At 51.8% G+C, this 20,459-nt stretch overlaps 1 protein-coding gene across 3 annotated transcripts in view; it reads right to left on the bottom strand.

Moving 5' to 3' along the window:
• The window catches only part of LOC128272440 (twitchin), a 32,531-nt gene extending 19,053 nt beyond the window's left edge, over positions 1-13,478 (bottom strand). The window contains exons 1-18 of one of the 3 annotated variants that reach the window (XM_053010251.1): positions 13,169-13,478; positions 12,520-12,541; positions 11,939-12,101; positions 11,728-11,869; positions 10,756-10,891; positions 10,309-10,512; positions 8,592-8,893; positions 7,065-7,691; positions 5,877-6,997; positions 5,717-5,818; positions 5,336-5,374; positions 4,167-4,317; positions 3,590-3,963; positions 3,330-3,455; positions 2,555-3,251; positions 2,132-2,485; positions 597-2,006; positions 68-370 (exon numbers count right to left, since the gene is read on the bottom strand). In XM_053010251.1, the coding sequence (XP_052866211.1) occupies positions 68-370; positions 597-2,006; positions 2,132-2,485; positions 2,555-3,251; positions 3,330-3,455; positions 3,590-3,963; positions 4,167-4,317; positions 5,336-5,374; positions 5,717-5,818; positions 5,877-6,997; positions 7,065-7,691; positions 8,592-8,893; positions 10,309-10,512; positions 10,756-10,891; positions 11,728-11,869; positions 11,939-12,101; positions 12,520-12,541; positions 13,169-13,478 (6,583 nt within the window). Of the gene's footprint in view, positions 1-67; positions 371-596; positions 2,007-2,131; positions 2,486-2,554; positions 3,252-3,329; positions 3,456-3,589; positions 3,964-4,166; positions 4,318-5,335; positions 5,375-5,716; positions 5,837-5,876; positions 6,998-7,064; positions 7,692-8,591; positions 8,894-10,308; positions 10,513-10,755; positions 10,892-11,727; positions 11,870-11,938; positions 12,102-12,227; positions 12,250-12,519; positions 12,542-13,168 lie in introns of all 3 variants that reach the window. The other 2 variants (XM_053010250.1, XM_053010252.1) reach the window with 2 other exon arrangements.
• Between the last annotated feature and the right edge of the window lie 6,981 nt (positions 13,479-20,459).

Raw genomic sequence — 20,459 nt, 5'->3', positions numbered from 1 at the left:
CACACATCGGGGGGTAAGTGGTACAAACAAACCCGGGGCGGGGCATTCCATCCGGTACGATACTTACGGTTCCTGTGCTTGACCGTATGGTTGTCACTCGGCTCGGAAGCCTTCGACGGGCCGCCCTTGTTGACGGCCCGCACCCGGAACTGGTAGACTACCTTCTCCTTGAGCCCGTGGACCTTCAGCACACAGTCGTCGGTCTCCGACTTGGCACACTCCGTCCAGTCGGTAAGGAACTTGTTCTTGCACTCGACAATGTAGTGCGTGATGGGCCGTCCACCGTCCTTCTCCGGTTTCTCCCACTTCAGCTCCACGAAGTCGACACCGTAATCGTCGACGAACGGCTTACCCGGCGCCTCTGGTGGATCTGTGGTTTTTGGGGGTTATTTTTAAAGGCAAGGCATAGAGAAAGAAAAACCATTACAGCAACTTCCTCGAAACCGGTAAACCCACCGACAGTGGCCATCTGCAACTATATCAATTTCGTGTACTTTTGAATCAGACTAGCTCGCAAGCTGGATGGCAAATAAATAGTGTCACCTAAACGCGGACAGACAGACAGACATGGCTACCCTTCAGCACCAAGCGCTTACCGTACGGGTTGACCGTCTTGACGGCCAACAGCGTTTCCAGAGGCGTCGATTCGCCCTCCTTATTGTACGCCTTTACGCGGAACTCGAACTTGCGGCCCTTCTGCAGGTGCTGGAAGTCGAACGTGAGCTGGTCGCCTCCGCATTCACCGGCCTGCAGCCAGGTTCCGTTTTCGACGTCCATCTTTTCCAACAGGTACCCCGTCAGGGGGCAGCCACCGCTGTCCTCGGGCGGCTGCCAGCTAATCACCACGTGGTTGGAGCGCGCCTTCTCTATCTTGATCGGCCCGATGGGCTGCGTCGGTACGTCCAGTACCAGCACCTTGCCGATGGTAACGAACTCGCCGCTACTGTTCTTCAGCCGCAGCTTGTAGTCACCCGAGTCGGCGCGGACCGCGTGGCGCACCTGGAGCGTGGTGGCGGAGCCCTCCACGTCGATCGTTTTGCGCTTCTCGGAATCACAGATCACCAGAATGTTGTCCTTCTCCCAGACGACTTCCGGTTCGGGTTCGCCACCGTACTGCGCGTAGTACCGCACCGTTTGGCCCTTCTTCAGCGTGATCGGCTGCAAGCCTTCACCCTCGATGAACGGTTTCACGTACCGATCGCGTATCTTCAGTGGCTCCGTACTGTTGCTCGGTTTGCTTTCGCCACCCTGATTGATCGCCTTCACGCGGAACTCAAACGTTTCGCCCTCCTTCAGCCCACGCAGCGTGGTGTTCAGCTGGTGGGGACCAACGTCCTCGTAATGCTTCCAGTTGGCGGCCGTGTACGGTTTGTACTCCACGATGTAGCTGGTGATCGGTGCTCCACCGTCCGACTTCGGTACCTTCCACCGGAGATCCACAAAGTCCTTGTCCCAGTCGGCAATCTCGAGGTCCCGCGGCGGATCCGGCTCCGTCCACGGATCCTTGGCAATGATATCGTTCTCCATGGCACAGTAATCCGATTCGCCCATCTTGTTGACGGCCTTCACGCGGAACTTGTAGTGGCGACCCGACACCAGGTCGTTACAGTTGAACTTACACTGATCGCCCGGCGTTTCCGCCAGCGGGTCCCAGCCGGAGCGCTTGAACACATCCTGCCGCTCGAGGACGTACTTCTCGAGCGGAGCGCCACCATCGTTCTCGGGCTCCTTCCACCGGACCACACACTTGGTCTGGTAGATACCCGTGCAGCCCAGGTCCTGCGGGGGCTGCGGCTTATCCTGGAAGACAACGTTAGTGGTATGCTCTTCGGTGCCGGTGGCGTTCTTCAGCTCAATCTTGTACTCGCCCGAGTCCTTAAACTCGGTCTTCTTGAACTTAAGCACCAGCTTATCGTTCTCTACAACTATATCAACGTCATCCGGTGACACCGGTTTACCATCTTTGTACACCTTCGCTTCGACCTTTGACTGGCGCGACTCACCGGCTGTGTCGAAGTAGAGAAGCACACGGGAAGGTCGCGGTTTACATTGCAAGCATTGAAACAGTAACAGGCGTGCGAAAAGGATAGTGTGTATCGGAACCGCATCACCGCCGAACGGGCATACTTACTTGTGAACGGTACCTCCAGGACCTTCTCCACCTTGGCGGGCGTTTCCACCTTCGGTGGTACCTCAAACTTGGGTTTCGTTTCCTTCTTGTTGACCTTCAGCGTACACTTGCTGGTCAGTGGACCACATTCGCAGCGAATTTCGCCGGCATCCGCCAGCTCCAGCTTGCTGTACACCACCTGGTGCGTACCGTCCCCGTGGTTGATGATGTCGATGCGGCCGTCCTTTTTCAGCTGGGTTTCACCCAAGAAGAACGCCACGTCGGCCTCCTCGTCCTGTACCTTAATCTCCAGCGTGCACTTCTCGGTCTCGTTGCCAACCGTGTCGCTCAGCTTCATCATGAACTTGTTCGGCCCTAGAACGATAGCACGAACGCCCAACAACATCAGCACCAACGTCGCACCTCGACAAAGCCCCTACTCACGTTTGACGAAAATTTCGGCTTCCGTTTTGTCCGCGTTGCTGACGCACCGGTACATGCCACTGTCCGTCTTGGCCGCGTCCTTCAGCACCAGCTTGTGCTTGCGACCGTCCTTGATGATCTGGACCTTGTCGCTTTCGACAATCTTCTCGTCACCCTTGAACCACTCCACCTTGCCGAGCACGTGGTCCAGCTCGCAGGCCATCGTCACGGTGTCCTTCACGAACAGCTGCTGGCTCTTCAGCACCTTGGTGAACTTGTAGTTGTACTCCAGGATCTTTAGCTTCGTTTCAGTCTTGTCCGTTTGCTTCTCGATCTGGCACCGGTACGAGTCGGCATCGTCCGCCGTACAGTTCTTGATGATGAGCGTCACCGTGCCGTTCAGGTCCTTGCCGATGACGTACTTATCGTTGTTCTCCAGCTTCGTTTCGCCCTTGTACCAACCGATCGGGGCCAGCGAGTTGTCGACCGCACACTCCAGCGTACAGTCGTGCGTGAGGAAACCCTTCTCGGCTTTCTTCAGATTCTTCGTAAACTTGTACACCGGATCCGCTTCCTCGACGTTCAGGTAGGCGAAGCAGGATATGCCGGCAATTTCCACCGTATACTTGCCTCCATCCTCCACCTTGGGGTTGAAGATCGTGCAGGTGTAGTTGTCACCTTCCGCCTTCATCTTGTACTTGGATCCAACAAAGATCTCCTGCGGGGATACACGAAAGCCGAGTGGCATGAGTTCACCAGGCCTCCGGGTTCGGGCGGCGCCGTTCACTCTACTCACATCTTTGCGGAACAACCACTTCGCCTTCGAGTTGGGCTTGGTAAAGGTAGCCTCGAACACTACCTTCTTCTCGCGGCCCTCCTTGCACGTGATGTCGACCAGCGGCTTGGAGAACGTATCTTGTTTCTACGGCGATAAACGGGGGAGGAGATAGGAACACGCGTTAGGGGGTACGTCAAAAGTGCCAGAACCCAAGTCGCCATGTAGAAGGTTAGCACCGATGGGCGGAACACACACTGTTACTGTACAAACACACATACTCGTTCCACTTTCTTCAGCTGCGGCTTCGGTTTGTCCGTCTCCTTCAGGTCGCCCCAGTCCGGGTCCTTCTCCTGGTTGCCCCACTTGGCGTACTTCCGTTTCTTGAGCATGGCGCGGAAGTCCATGCCACTGGAGTCGGACACGTACAGCTGCACGTCGGCGCTGTCCTCGCCGTGCGCGTTTGAGACCACCACCTTGTACTTGCCCTCATCGTTCGGCTTCACCTTGCGGATGCAGAGCGTGATGGTGTTGCTTTCACCGTCGGTGTGATGCTTGTAGCGACCGCCATCGACCAGCTCGGTGATACCCTTGAAGAACTTCCAGGTCGGTGCCGGGTTACCCTCGACCTGCACCGAAATGTAGCCCGTTTGATCTGCAATCACCAGCAAACCAACCAATGTATTGCCAAACACTCGTCCAACGGCGGTCCAACATCCTAATGGCCAAGCAGCACTGCGAGCGGAAAAGCGGAAAATCCACCGTCGACACTACGCCCAGCTTTGGGGCTTTCGGTTTTGGGTTTCGTTTGCGTAGCGGTTAGCGGAAGTAGCGGAAGCAGAGGGTGTGGTAGCAAACCTTCCACGGCCGAGTAGCTCTCCTGGAAGTCCACGATGCAGGCAGCCTTGCCCACTTCCCCGATGGCACGCAGCGGCGTCGACGGGAGGTTGATCTTCTCGTCCATATCTTGAATGCTCGGACGACGGACATCGATTGATGGTCGTCGCTTCTGCGGGGCGCCAGCCGTGCCGATGATATTTGATATTTTTAATCGTCAGCCCATCCGTTCGGCACCCAGCACCGGGACCCAGACGCACACAGACCCAGACGGCAAGGCGTTCCCGTTTGTTCCATAACGCCATCGCGCACGCCAGCGAAAAACCCAGGCGCGCAAATGCACGTCAATCCGCAGACACGAAAACACCACACAGACACACATGCAGGATGAACGGGGGTTGAGGGGGTGGGGAAGAAAGAAAGATGTTCGATATTAATATTGAAATTTTTGCGATCGAAAGAAACATCCACGTTGTTGGGCTCCGTGTTATCCCTCGGGCGGGTTCCCATTTTGAAGAGATCCGCAGCGCGCACCGAGCGCACGCGAGCTCTAGCTCGTATGTCGGTAATCAATTTTAATAATCCAACCCCTCGCTCGCACTCCCATCCGAGTGTTCAGCCTGCCTCAGCCGCAGGCCAAACTACTAATAAATCATCGCTCGGAGCGAAGGTGGAAGACTCAGACGGAGCAGAGACCCCTGAACACTGATTCACGAAGAGAATCGAACAGAGAACAGAGTTTCCGCTATTTTTGCAATGGCCCCAGGCCATCCGCAGGCCATCGGGCGGCTGCTCGCGAAATCGCCAAACTTTCAACAAGCGCATTAATCTGCTTCCCTCCCCAGAAGTGCACAAGTCTATTTTTACCACGTCCGAGTGGCGGGGCGCATAACGGCTGATGGCCGGATGGGGGATTCGCAAGGGAAGTGGGGTGTGGGTATCGATCGTTCGCTGTTAGGTAGTAGCACAGGTACTACTACCTTGGCGAACGGAAACCGTGCGATTCCAAGACATAGCACGGCCACACGGCACGGCCGTAACGCTGGTAACGCTACTGGTAACGCTGCAACGCTGCTTCCCGTCAGAGCTCTCCACACACAATCGTCGGTAGGTCAGTTTAGCTAGCATTTGAGTGAACAGTACTTGTACTCTGGCCTCTGGCGCGTAGACCAACTGCCGGGTATATTCACCTTACGTTCGTCGACTACCTCACCGGGCCTTAGTTTGGACTGTAACGCGAAGCGGGAACGCGTGTACCCAAAAACCGAATCGGCGCATCGACCAGCAGGACCGTTGCAACAACGGAGAACAACGAAGACAAGTAACGAGAAGAGTAGAACACTGTTAGGAACACAAATTCAGTCGTTTCAGGACGTTGAAACGTTAGCATGGCGACACAACCACGCGTTTTTTTTTTACCACAATCGATGTAAAGGGCGTATAGTTTGGTTTTGAGTAAACATGACCACACACGGCATAGACACAAGGGGGCACAGACATTGAAGTATCTGATCGCGCGATCAGCATAACCATAAGCCTCTGACCCCAGCCCACACGCGCCCTCTACTCACATCATCGTTGATCAGCAGACTCGGGCGACGATCGTCCATAAACGAACCGCGGCGGCTTCCCTTGTCTCGGATGATCTCGATGCTCGGCGCTTCCAGTCCTTTCTGAGCTGGTGCCGGTTCCTGTAACGATTTACGGGATTCACGTCAGTTGGCAGTTGGCGGTGGGCCACGGAATCCTTACCTCCATAATCTTCGGAATCGATCCTCGGCGATCTTCCTCCACCATGATCTGGATCTTCTCGTCCTTCGTCGTTTCGACTTTTTTCGCCTCCTCGACCTTGATTTCGATTTTCTCCGCCTCGGGAACCTTCTTCAGCTCGACCTTCTTCTCCTCCACCTTCGCCTCCGAGGCCCGCCGCTCGACCTTCTTCAGCTCCACCTTCTCGCCGTCCACCTTCAGTTCCGCTTCCTTCCGCTCGACCTTCCGCAGCTCGGCCTTCTTTTCCTCCACCTTCAGCTCGCCGTCCTTCTGCTCCACCTTCCGCAGCTGCACCTTCTGCTCTTCGACCTTCAGTTCCACCTCCTTCTTTTCGACCTTCTTCAGCTTCACCTTCTCGTCGTCGGCCTTCTGGTCCAGCTCCCGCTTTTCCGCCTTCTTCAGTTCCACCTTTTCCTCCTCCTTCTTCTCCTCTTCCTTCTTGGCCGGTTTCTTTTTGGCCGCTTTCTCCTCGTCCTTGGGCTTGGCAATGATCTTGACCTTGCACTCGCACTCGTCGCTCTGCGTTTCGTTGCTGATCGAGACCTTGTACGCACCGGCGTCCTCGACGGTCACATTTTTGACCGTCAGCTTAGCCATACGCCCGGTAAACTCCTGCAGCACCGTCTCGCTGGCCTTGAGGATGGTTTTGTTCTTCATCCAGTACACCTTGAAGTGACGGTCGGGCTGGGCCAGCCCGACGGCGAGCGTTAGGTCCTTGCCCTCCTCCAGTTCGATGTCCTTCATTTTGGCGTCGATGATCGGTTTCGCGACCGTCTGCTCGAACACGATGTTCTTGATCTCGATCACCTGCGACGTTGCCTGGCCCTTGTCGTTCTTGGCCACCAGCTTGTACGCGCCGAAGTCGGCTTCGCTCAGACCGACAATGTTCAGCTTCACCGAGAACTCGCCCTCGCGCGTTTCCTCGATCTTGATCATGTGCCGGTGCGTTTCCTTGATCACGGTCGTCTCCTTCATCCAGACGCACTCCGGCTTGAAGCGGGACGCCACCGAGCACTCGATCGACGCGGTGCGCTTCTTAACGTTCGTAACTAGTTTCGGTTTTTCCTTGATCACCGGAATAACTGGAAAGGCAGAAAGCAAATCATTAGTCAATCGCCGGGAGAGTCACGGTCCTGGCGCGTCACTTACTCTCGATGTTTAGAATTAAATTGGCATTTAGCTCTCCGAGAATATTCTTGATGTTGCACTTGTACGTGCCAGAGTCCTCCGTCTGTGGATCCTTCAGCACGAGCGTGATGTGGTAGACGTCCTTCTCCTGCGTCATGGTCATCTTCAGCTTCGCCGTTTCCTGCAGCAGCCGGGTCTCGCGCGTCCACGTGATGTCCGGCTTGATGTCGGTCTTCACCTTGCACTCCATCCGCACGAGCTTGCCGTTGTCGAGCGAGACGATGTGCGGCTTTTCGACGAACACCGGCGCATTCTTCGTCGACTCCTGCTCGGCCTCGATGTTCAGGTTGAGCGTGGCGCTGCTTTCGCCGAACTCGTTGCTAATGATGCACGAGTAGCTGCCCCCGTCGTCCGCGTTCGGGTCCTTGATGTTCAGCGTCAGCTCGTACGTGTCCTCGTCGACCGTTTTCACCTCCAGCGCGACCTTGCTCGACGATGTCACCTCTTGCTTCTTCCGCATCCACTTGACGGTCGGTTTCGGTTTCGATCTACATCTACACTTCATCGTTATCAGCGTGCCCAGCTTGTTCGGTATGATCTTCGGTTTTTCCACAAACGACGGTGCGAATCCTCGTTCATTTTCATTCGCTTCAATGATTCGGCGGCGACGGGGAATAGAACAAAAACAACAACATTTCTAAGTCACGCCGAACACCAACGACCACCACCGGCGCAATCGAAGCAACGCCACAAGCGACGAGCTTCGAATGAACTCGTTGTTACGGACTACGCAAAAGCAATCGGACAGTAAACGGTGCGCAAAAATCAAACCAAAGTTAACGGGCAAACACGGTCGATGAAAATCGGCGTTAGGAAAAGGGTTAGGAAGCGTCTGAGAGCCATTTCCGGCATACGGTTACGGCAGTGCAAGCAGCGGCAGATCTCTGATAGTTGTATGATGCTGAAAGATCCTTATCAATCTTTGCTTGCTATCGTAAAAACATGATCTTTTTTTTTTTGAATTCACTCAATTCCATCCTACACAACAGCTCGTCCTGTACAAGAGTCGGGGTCTAGGGGATAACACGATCCGAACCGAACCGAACCGAAAGCGACGAAACCGAACGCGTCCTGCGACCAATGCATATGTATCTAACAAAACCATAGTTCGTGGTAGTGTAACAAAAATGGATTTATAGTATTAACCAGTAGAAGAAAGACATGTCGATCACGTCCCCGAACACTTTCCGGCGCTCTTCGCTTCATTCGAACAAACGCGCAGAACACGAAGTGAAATCGACCGATCGACGCAGTGCAGGCAAAACGGACCCAGCGGCACTATAAACAGTAAGTTGCGGAAAACGAGCATGAAACGTAACAACAACAACAAAGTACAGAGTATAGACAACAAATCACGAAGGAAAACAAACGTAAACTCAGAGAAACACAGAACCGATCACACGTGGCACAAGAGGAAAAACGTAGTGCATAGGAAGTAGAACAGTAAACGCAGGTTTAGAGCAAAGTAAGAATGTTCCGATGAAATACCTTTGAAGTTAAGCGTAATGTGCGCATTGCTTTCCCCAAACGGGTTGAAAGCGTGACAGCGATAGATTCCTCCGTCATTGGCGGTCGGTTGCGAGATCTGGAGTGTGAGCAGGTAGGTATCGATCGAGATGGCCTTGCGCAGGATTTTGAACCGCTCGCCATCTTCGATCTTGTCCTGGCCGTGGAACCAGGTTATGTCGGCCACTGGCAACGCCTCCAAAATGCACTCCATCGAAAGCACATCACCCTTCTGGGAGATGGTTGGCTTCTGAGGGAACCGGGGAGGCTTGCCGTCCGGACTTCTGCGCGATCGGGGAAAGGATGGCAGAAACAACAACATGTGTCGATTCGATCATTCGAGGCTTCATACGAATTGCCGTACGGAGTTGTACGATCGAAACCGTGTCGGAGATACTGTGTCACACTGTCATTATAACGCTACTGGACACCAGCTCGGCTGGATCGCTTTGAATTTATATTCTCCACAGGAATTGAACCGTGTAGAAAGAAGTGGATAGGTAAACGGAAGTGACATCAAACAGAGCAAAACAGAGTAATTGTAAACTTAATTCACTTCCGGAAAACGCAACCGGATACCATTAAAACCACAGTGTGTCACTTACTAGGTTGTTCAATAAGTTTCAAGCTTCGATAACAGCGGGTGCTGCTGCTAACCTAATCTTTGTTTTGTTATGTTGGTACACTCTTCATATGAACGCATGTAAGGTTTTGTTTCAATCTGTCACTTAATTCTTTGTTTACAAGCCATTTGATATCGACGTGTCATAGTATTTTTTACAATGGAAAAATCAAGTGTTCTGCAAAGATTGAATTTTTAAGGAAATGTATCAACGAATGTTGAAAGTGTATGTTTGCAACATAAAGAACGGTTTTATTCGTCTTCAATAACCAACCATGGGCTTGCATTCCTACGTTTTGACTAACACTTTTTCCACTGACAACTGACAAAAGGAGAGGTGAGTTTAGGTGAATTGATGTTTTCTGCAACTGAAGCGTGGTGTGCTAGAAGAGCCTAATGGCGGTGAATAATTAGTGTGAGACGGGGAATGTCACAGGGAATTTGAATCGACGGATGGATCCAACACTAGTGCAAACAGTGTATAAGGACTCTTCGCCTTCAATTAATACAGTAAAATGATGGGTTGCTGAATTTAAATGTGGTCTTACAAGCCTTGAAGACGATCCACGTCAAGGACGTCCAAAAGCAGTAACAATTCATGTGTCGTAGGACATTGTAGGAAAAATACAGGATATCGTATTGGAAAATCGTCGAGTGACTGAAAAAGATTGCCTAAAGCCTAAGTTAGCTTCAGTTTTTTGGTATGCAATTTTACAATGGTAAAAATCCGTCAACTAAAGTTCAAATTGTTAAAGTATCCATCATATTCATCTAATTTGACCCCTAGCGACTTCCATCTGCTTCCAGACCAAAAAAAATGCGTGGAAAGCATTTTTCATCAAAAGATGACGCTATAAGAGCTATGGAAGTGTATTAAAGCCCTTTCAGAGTTCGGGGATGGAATTCTTAAATTGGAATCTCGTTGGAACAAGTGTATTGATGTTCAGGGAGACCATACTGAAAAATAAAGTAAAAAATTGTGTTTTGTTTATCGCAGCTTGAAACTTATTGAAAAATCTAGTGTCTCCGACATGTCGAACGGGACGGGACGGCCGCTTGAATCCACCGTACACTTACATTAGCTTCGAGCTAGAGTCGAAGTTCAGGTTTATAACAGCCGTCGAATCGCCATGCTTATTCTTGGCCAACACACTATACACGCCCCGGTCTAGCTGCTTCACGTCCTTTATCGTGAAGCAGATGCGGTAGCAGTGGTTTTGATCCTCTTCAACCTCACTGCTGAACCGGCCGCTCATCGCGATCTCGTTCTTTTCATGGTACCTACGTACGGCACAGGTTCGAAAACGGAAAACTAATTAGTCATACGGAGCCGACCTTCACCCACTTTGCATTGCCAGAGCCAGAGCCAGAGGTCGGAAAACTGTTTCGCCAAGAGCACGAAACGCAACCTGGCCGACTCTAGCGGTATGGCAACCGACTGTAACTAACTAGTACGCAACGTAAGAATTAGATAAAATATAAGGAGTTATGTGAACAAACAAAAGTAGAACTTTCGTCACTTGCCATGTATAGCTTGGCTTTGGATCGCCGATACATCTACACTCAAATATTATATTCTTGCCGTCGTCCGACTGTCGTGTTACAGGGCGATCTGTAAAAGCAGGCTTGAAGCCATCTGCCGGAACCGGAACTTCCTCACCTAGACGGAAGGGACGGAAAAATGAGTTACGCTGTAGTTTCGCTCTGCAGTTGTACGTTTCTTGTACCGAACCTCGCCGTGACGCTTGATAAAACATTTCTCGACTCATTTTGTGCTCCGAAACCGAACCGAACCACAGTCATAACCTCTTCATACCCATCTCATCTGTTCGCGTATTGTACATGTCTTTACCCAGGATTTTGCCTTCGTTTGATCTTCTTCAATGGGTCGTCAGTTATTCGACGGGTCGTTTTTGAGCTTTTACAAGATCTTCAGTAACGCAAAGTGATTGGTGCGCAGCAGCACACCTTGCGCTATTGCGTGCACGCTCTGCTTTGCGCTAGTCAGTTTTGATACACACCGATACACCAAACATTCCGATTAAGTTGTTACGATAGCAATTATTGGCGGAAAATTTGTTCGTTTTTTTTTGTTGGCTTTAGAATGAGAATGATGTGGAGGGTGCATGAGGGTGCCCACGGTGATGGTCACCGATGGGACGGCTAATGTACAGGGGAAGTGATGATTCGAACAGTGCACGAGAAACTGGCGAACGATCAGAAACGAGGGTACTTTTCAGATCAGAAACGTCAGAAAGAGAATTTCCGGTAACATCTATCTACAACAGCAAGGCAACGGAACATCGCGCTGTTGCTCACAGCTGAGCTGCTTGATGAGTGTGAGATGATGATGATGGTGATGGAAGATCAATTACGGAAAGAAAACCCTAACGTATTGATTAACTTAGAAGAGGCAGTGAACTAAAATGAGCGTTGTTTGTTGTGATATTTAGGGTGTAACGGAGCCAGCTCGTCCAGCGGCTGCGCAATACTCACTGTCAAAGTTCAGGCTAATCGTTGCACTAGACTCTCCTAGTTCGTTCTTGGCCGTCACCTTGTATTTACCCGAATCTTCGAACGATACGTTATCGACCTCCAGTGTGGCGAAATATAGTTTGCCATCGTTTTGTACTTTAAACTGTGAAAAAGGAGATGATCAATGAAGTACTAGAGGTTCCCGATCCGACATTGCCGCTTTTCTTTTTACCTTGTGCCGCGGAGTGTTGTCGATCACCTTGCTATTATGCGACCACCGGATCTGTGGCTTCGGGTCGGCCTGAATTTGGCACTCGAAAATGAGCCGCTTGCCATCGTTTTCCTGCTGAATGGACGGTTTCTTGATGAACGTTGGTGCAAGTCCGTCGATTTGCCTGCAAAATGTGGGGGGAAAAAACCGTACCGAGCGTGAGCCTTGGGAGCCATCCTAGCCTTCCTGGCGAGCTGACTGCTGACTACTACACCAACTTGGAACACACGCGAAGCCGCCATATACGTACCGCTCTTTGCGTTCGACTTTGTCTGTGCGTCCGCAACGTGACCGTCCAACGGTGTGTGTCGGTGTTCGGGCAGAGAGATTAGTAGCGCAGTAACGGAGTAATAGAAAGCAGAGTAAAGAAAGGCAGAAGCGTAGCCATTTTAGTGTTTCAGCTAGAGTTGGTCTACGGCAACGGTGCCAAAGGGCGGTGCCAAGCGACATCTTGAAAGCGCAATGTTGGACACGCAATTTGAGGCACAACACGGAACACATAGAACAATCCGAAACAACAACAAATGCAGAGAGACACTTACTTCTCGACGGGCTCATCAGCAGCTGCAGCCGAATTTTGAACACAAGACACGTACAATATGAGAGAGGAAAACAAGAACGAAGGAAAGATTGACATGTTAATTGGAAGTGTAAACGGACGTGCTACAATTGCAGCAACAGCTGTGCAGAGTAGTTCTAATGGCAAAGTCGTGTGCAATGGATCGTGATGCTGCAGGACCTCTCTTAGACCTGCGCTTACGGGCGCTAAGTTAAGCGGCAAAGTTTAAGATTGTCGAAATCTATCGCCTGATTTTTAATGTGAATCGAGAGGTCATTTGTAGTGGCTTTGTGTGGCCTTAATCAAAATCCCTGCACTGAGTGAGGCATGAAATTTGGTTGTTTGTTTGGCTCCCTAACTTATGGCGAAAATATTAGCACCTATGCCAAACATAATGGTGGTACAGTAACGCAGACACGGCCCGTATCTATAAATAACCGAATTCCGCCACCGGGGCAATCAACAATCATGAATGGGATGGGATCACGATACTTTTTAGCACTCATTCACTGAATCACTGCACGTTATTTGCGTCACCGGTCGGGCGAAAAAGAGTGTCGGTGTACGGGAGAGGGGGGGGTGGCGGATGAGTCTATTTGCATCCCACGCGCACGGCATTCCACTCTACTTACGGCTGAAGTTCAGATTGATCGATGCAGAAACCTCGCCCATCCGGTTCTTGGCCTTCACCTTGTACAGTCCGGCGTCGGTATCGATGACGTCATCGAGCTCTAGCACCACGAAGTACTTGTTCTCGCCGAACGATTGGATCTTGAATTTGGTCCGCGAGTTCTCCGACAGCAGCTCCTCGCTGCGGTACCACTCGATGCTCGGCTTCGGCTTCGCGACCAGCTGGCACTCGAAGATCAGCCGATTGCCGTCGTCCTCCTGGCGCAGCTGCGGCTTCTGGGTGAAACTGGGCGCAAAATCATGGTCCGCCATGATCGCTCGCTACCGGTGACACCACCACCACCACCACTACCGTTGTTCCTGGACGCTCTTGCAACCAACCACACTTCTTCTTTCTCGCTCTCACTCGCACTCTCTTTCACTCTCTCCTTCCCGGTCTGTTGCGCTCCTGTTGCGAACGAAGGATAATACTCCGGCTATGGCGCTGTCGTTACTGTGCGTCTCGACAATGGCACCAACATCGGAACGAAGGACTCTTCGTCCACCGAAGGGTTGTCGCTGGTCGCAGGTTTCCGGCGCGCTAACACTTCACACTGTCACTGTGCTGAACTAATTGGCTTTTGGCTGTTAAATCGACGAGGAAGGAGCGATAAAAAGATAAACTATAATTCCAGGATCAATTGCATCGATGTATGTCCTGTAACTGTCCGTCCGTCAGAAGAACTATTGCGCAACAACCACTGGCGATCCTGTCCGATCACGGTTCGATCACGGTTCGATCACGGTCTTACGGTCACTTACGGTACGCACCGTGCACACACTTGTTCTGGGAAGCGATCACGCTCACACTAACCATCCGCGGGTTATGCATTCAAAAATAGCTGCCCATATCGAGAATGGACAACACACCTTGGCCGCCCGTAGCTGGGCGGCTTCACCGCGAACGCAAGAATGTTGATCCAAGATCCGGCGGCGGCAGTAAAACAAACACTCGCCACACTCGTTCACCGGCGGTGTCGAAAGCATGTGAATTACGGTGGCCCCAAAAAAGAACACCCCTTACTCACAGGGCAGGGCATACCGACGGGACTTATTCATATGCACAATAGTGCCGGACCTATTATTAGTACACACGGCGGCGACGCCGACGACGACGACGAAGACGCCGGGCGATGGACGCAGAAAAAATATTTTGCTCCATTTCGGTCACTTTCGGAGGCCCTCGAGGCCGCCGATCACCGCGCTCTAAGGTGGCTGACTAAGTATAGATGATATTTTCAAAGTGAACTAAAAATAAGTCACCTGCCAGCGGGCCAGCGGACAGATGGATTGTGTTCTGAACTGCACACGCCTCGGGCGGACGGACCGACCCACTGCAGATGATCGGCGAAGCGTGGCCATACTGCGCGGAATGCTTGCGAAATGAGCCAACCGTCTTTCGCCAGAAGGTTTACATTGGAGCAGGGAAGATTAACAGGGGGGCCTAGCCACCAAACGAAGCGAAGCGAAAGCACTTCATTGAACCTTGAGGATGGAGCGGATCACTGGGCTGGAGTGAAGGGATCCACCAAAAGGATCCCCAAACTAGGTGCTGTTTGACGTGTTGACTGGGCGGGTAATATACTTTCACTGTGTTGTCGCAAATGGGATACCGGCGTTATAAATAACCTCCACTGACCCGAAATAGCAACAGGATTCATGCCAAATAAATCCGCGTTGACTAAGACGGCCATTCTGAGCAGAGCATCATGAAACGATGATCACCCCCCCCCCCCCCCCACCCCCGGTCAAAAGGCACGCGGTGCAACAATGTACTTGAGTTCTACGGCTTTATTATGACAACATCCTGTCCTATTTGGCATTTCGCGAACAGGATGACCGGGCCTCCTTTGATCCGCCTTATACACAACAGACAGACAGACAGATAAGCTGCGGTCACGGTCCTGTCGGCCCTGGCTCGGAGCGTAAGCAGCTTTCACCCAAGGATCCGGTGGCTCTGGGTGAAACAGAGCAACGGAAAGCCCGTTAGGTCAGTTTTATAAATATCATCTGAACAGTACAGGTATGCAGCGGCCAGTGCAAAATCTGCAGTTGATTGACACAACAAACGCAAATCGAGGTCAACCTGCTTGGATTGTTTTTCTTGTTTAACAAATTCCCGGTCATTAACCGCATTGCAGGCAGTGTGCTGTCCCTCTGACGATCACTCACAAGGATCGTTTCGAAGGTGACGACATCCACTCCCGCCATTAATTGCCAAACGATGTCATACCTTTTGTAACACCACAAGGAAAGGCAAAATAATTGAAATCACCCGTGCGTTGTGTCGACAGAACGATTACTCGATTGTTTCTGTGTCGGTGGAATGTTTCCAAAAAGTCCTGTGCCCTGGAACCGACACTCTGTGGGCCCTCCCCCCCCGCGATAGCACTCATCTCACACCCGAGGCGTGTTTGTAATTCAAGCTGCTTGCATTTTTCACCATCTCAAGCATCTATTCATAGCACTCGTGGCACCAGCAGCGAGAAGATCGCTGGGCCTTGCTCGCAGCGCCTAACCCTGACACACTACTCGCCGTCGACGTCCTTCGCGGTGGACTTGGCTGTCTGTCACCGAATTATATCCACCCACCGCATCGCATCCCACACACGCCCCAACAGCCAGTGGGCCAGTGGGTGCGCAACATAGTCACCTTGATCATTTTCCGCCCCGTCCGAAGCATTAATGGGCCGTGAAAATACAAACACGCTTTACGGCAGGCTGACTGGAAGCAGCCGATCCTCGCGGTGACTCATGACTAGGCGACGTACTTTCGGGTAACTTTCTTGCACAGGTCCCTTAACGAAACAGTCCACTCCGTTACCAGGCCGAAGGCACGAAGTTCGCTTCAAACCTGTTCCTTTTTGCTGGTTCCATCATTCGACCGACGGCAGAAATTCCTTCGTGCGCTTACGAGAACAAACGGCCCTCAGGAACTCGCACATCGGCTCACATACACACACACAGAGAGACGGGCGCCAGCCAGAGCAAATAAAACAAACACCAGAAGGTAAAGAAAAGCGACCAAAAATTCGTTCATCTTCGCGGGTTTTCCACAACTTTCTCTCGCACTTTACGGCCGTGGATCGCCGCGCCGCGGGATCCACGATCGGTGTACGTCGAATTGTTTATTTTTAGACTTTTTTTCGGTTTTTCTTCTATTTTTGCACACACATACACACACTATCGTAGCCGTGGTGGCGTTCAGGCGAGCAGCGAACGGCGAGATTCCCTCTTTCACTGGCCGCGAAAGTCATCGCATTTCTTATTCGCGCCGGGCCGGTCGGGCCGAGATATAATATTGCACTGGCCGCCGCTGCTCTGCCCGAGAGATCTCGAATTTCTTCATTACTGTTTACACGATAAGCCCCGCTCGGAGCCGTTTCGTTAAACAGAAACTCTCGGCTCATCGAAACGAGACGAAAACGGGCGCTTCTGCTTCTTGCTGCCGTCTGCCGACCGGGAAAGGTCGCTCGGGAAATGTGAAAAGCGATGCCCCCGATCGATGCGACCACATTACATAACACTGAGCCGGGGGTGCTGGGGGTACTGGGGGTGCTGGGGGTCTGAGAACGATAAATTAGCGCCGATCGCTATGGGGCAGATCGCTTCGGTGGCTCACGGAAAACTGGGCCCTCCGTTTGCGGCACTGATCTTCGGAATTTCTAATCCCGTCCACTTCCACACCATCGCCGTACACACTGCCAGACCGGCCGGCCAACCGGCGCACATAGTTATTTTCAGCCTTCGCGAACGTTATTCACCGTTTTTTTTCTTCAGCGCTTAGAAACTGTCGTCCTCGTCTTAGCCACCAAGAGCCCTCCGGTTCAGCAGCAGGCCGGCCGATCTTCGAGCTGACCCATTTCATAGCTTGAGCACGATTTCATTTCTGAAATTTTCACTTTCCACCCCACATCACACACACGAACGCACGCAATGGAACGGCCCCAGACAACTCCTGAAAATAAACCACTTGCTGACCGCGATGGAATGTGAATTTCGCCAGTGGTAAAGTGTAAGTACTTTCTACGGCGCCGGGGGAAAGAAGAAGAGGGCTGGCTGGGTATCGCGGCTGGCAGTGCTCACGACGACTGCTCACTTCCACTGCTCTAGTTCAACTGGCCAGCGATCGCCGACGTGGCAACCGGATTTTTTCGCACTCCGCCCCGGGCCTCGGCACGATCGGTCGGGATCGGCGCTATTCGGTTCGGGAGTGACGTAACACTGCACACGAATAAACACACCCACCACAACCCCCTCCCCACCCCACACACACACTTACGAGCACGCACGAGTCCCGGCAGCTAGTAGTGACAGGGAAAACCAGGGTGGCCGAAAAGCAACAGGGCCTTAAGGGCGACTTGTGGTAGATCGAAGGCGTTCTGATGTCTGCTTTCCAACTGCTCTCTCGCTCTCGCTCTCGCTCGTTCGCTGGACTCCACGTGTCCGATGTGAGCTAAGCTCGCTGACTGACGATCGAGCGAGCCAGGATGGCCGTAGTCTAGTGGCCTAGCGACGCGACCGACCGATTCGGATTCCCGCGAGTCTGCGCCGTCCGCGACGGTCGGACGGACGATCGTGGCCTAACCCACTCGGCCTGGGTTCGGCGGCCCCGAGTTGAGTAATGAGCGCGCTAAAATTAGACGCCACGATCCACGATCCTGCAAACCGGTCGGTCACGGCGACCACCGACCAACGACGACGGTCGGCCGACGGTTTGTTGTGGTCCCGGCAACTGACAGCTGCGTTGGTTCCAGCGAGAAAATACTACCCCAGCAAGGGGTGTGTGAGTGTGTGGGAAAAACGGCAAACTTCTGCAACCCGCCTAAAGCGTGCTAAATTTTCGAGCGTTTTCTAGTGTCCGCCCTTCGGATCGCTTTCGTCCGCGGCGTGAATCAGAATTAATTAATTTGGGCCATAATTAACGCGTGGAAATCCCTTATTTGCGCAACACTGGTGCATCTCGTGTGCCCAAGCGCTCGCGCACACAAACACGCACGGAATGTGTTAATTTATGGTGTGTTTATTGCCAGGCCAGCCATTGCAGCAGCACACTTAGCGCTTATTTGCCCTCCCCAGGCCCCCAAAATGCGCCGAACAATTTACAAACACACATTCCATCCTGGCCCAATTAAGGCGGGAGTTGTTTTACGGCCCGGCGCACGGCGTATTGCAAAATGTCCGCCGGCCGTTTTTGTTATTCTGATTCACATACATTTCTTCGCCGATCTTTGTTAAAGGCGCGCGCGCGCGCCTAATGGAGACGCCTGGTCTGTCACACGCCAGAATGTTAACGAAGCGTTGCATTCGTCGGCACGATCGGTCGCACGCGACGAAGTATCGGGCCTTTGATTCGTTTGAGTATCACCGCTAATTGGCTTCACCTTGAACCAAATCCTGCGCGTTCACAAACGTTGCGCTACAATTTACTGTTCAGGAACTGCTTCCGCGGGTGCCGGGTTCGAAAAGTGTCTTAAAAAAAGGTAAAGATCCCGTGGTACGGTACGCAAATGCTACGAAATGTACTGACAGGTAATAAACACTCACCAAGTGGCAACAAAGTTTCGTTCAAGTTGCTTCCAAGTATTTCGAATTTATGCTTCCAAGAACTCGACAAGTGCCAGATTCTAAACTAAATTCAGACAGGCCGCATGGCAATTCCACAGGCGTGTCCAAAACCAGATTAAGATATACAATTTTTGGACCAACAAATAGTCGTTCTTCCAGTAATACGTCCTGCCATGGTTTTCTCGAAGAAAGGCCAGTCGAAGAGGGTTGTCTAAAGTGTTTATAAGTTTCTCTTTTTTATAAAACTGTGGATCTCCTCCAGATAGTAGTGTGATCCTTTGTAAGGGTTCAAAACAGGTTTGTTTACAGGATCAGCCCAACATGTGACATCACGCGATCGTTCGATCGCGCCGCTTTCGGCTTCGAATATCTCATCCGTCGCGCGGCGCCATGCGTTGGTCATTCCGCCCGCGCTTTGTGGATGGGTAAAAATAATTATCCTTTCTGGCTCACCAGTGACCAGTAAACACTGGACCACCAATGGGCCGGACGGACGGTGCGGCGGGTAGCGGTGCGAGCGACGAAACGAAAAAGTATGTTTCATGGCCTTGGTATGCGGTGAGTAAGGTAACGGGACCGAAAATGTCTTTTTGCAAGTACTTCCTCTGCTTGCAACCACCTGCTTCAAGAGGCACCATCCCGGCTGCGTTCGCCCACCGCCGGCCCCACCTATGTGTGAGACACTTAACTCGACGCGCCGCGACAGAGCACCAGAAGGTCATTAGCTAACTGTTTTCTGTCAGGTTGCCAGAATGTGGCCGAGGTTGTTGTCAGCCTCCGCTGGGGTTCGCGGTTGGTTCCGTGAAGGCATCGAATTTCTTTCCCTCTAAAAAGGGGTAGATGCCCCGGGCCTGGGGCGCATCGAAACACCGGCCACGTTGGATCCTTGGCTCAAGCCGCCGATATGAAGTACGAACATCCTCTTTCTCGCGCATTTCTCGAGAGAGATAGATAGAGAGTGTGAGCTTCGAGAACATGACAAAATGGTCACTTAAGTGACGTGCACACTTTCGTCCGTCGCCGCGGCACGGAGTTTCCGAACCTGGTCGAAGTTTTCAGCGAAAATGATGTATTTATTATTAGACGGACGATTCACCGAGGTCATGTGTCTTGTGATCGCAAAATAGAATACCGGTACGGCCAGTCCGCGTGTTCGCTGACTATCGGTGGCGGTTGTGTAAACAATTGTTCTTAACTCGATCTTATGAATGCGCTCATCATTTTTACTGCAGTTTGCTGCAGAGTCTTGTCTCTTCAGATCAACACACGACGATATCCAACCAACCAGTAGAAATATCATGTTCATCTTCATGCTTTTTATAGACGATTTCATTACTAATGGGGCCATACGCTCAGCAGCACAGGCGCAAGAGATATTTATATATCTTGTTTCGGAGGAAATTTCGTACTTTTTCAACTTTTACCTTTCCAAGCCATAGTCATACCAAGAAGCCCGAAACATTCGCATGTGTGTCAGAGCTTTTATCAAAATAGACATAAAACTGGAACAGAAACAGAAACCAACAATATAGCGAGGGGTCTTTATAGGTCCCTGTTCCGTGCTGCCGGAATACTCCTTGTTGCCGGTTCCGATTGACGCAACCAACGGCCGGGAATGAAAAATAAGGCACCGTCGCATTTCCAACTCCTACGCAAATTTTGAAGCATTGACGTCCATTATGGAGC

The sequence above is a fragment of the Anopheles cruzii genome, chromosome 3 (assembly GCF_943734635.1).
Source record: "Anopheles cruzii chromosome 3, idAnoCruzAS_RS32_06, whole genome shotgun sequence".
Taxonomy (NCBI): Eukaryota; Metazoa; Arthropoda; class Insecta; order Diptera; family Culicidae; genus Anopheles; species Anopheles cruzii.
Note: the sequence above shows the minus strand (reverse complement) of the source record. Positions and strands in the feature narration are given on the sequence as shown.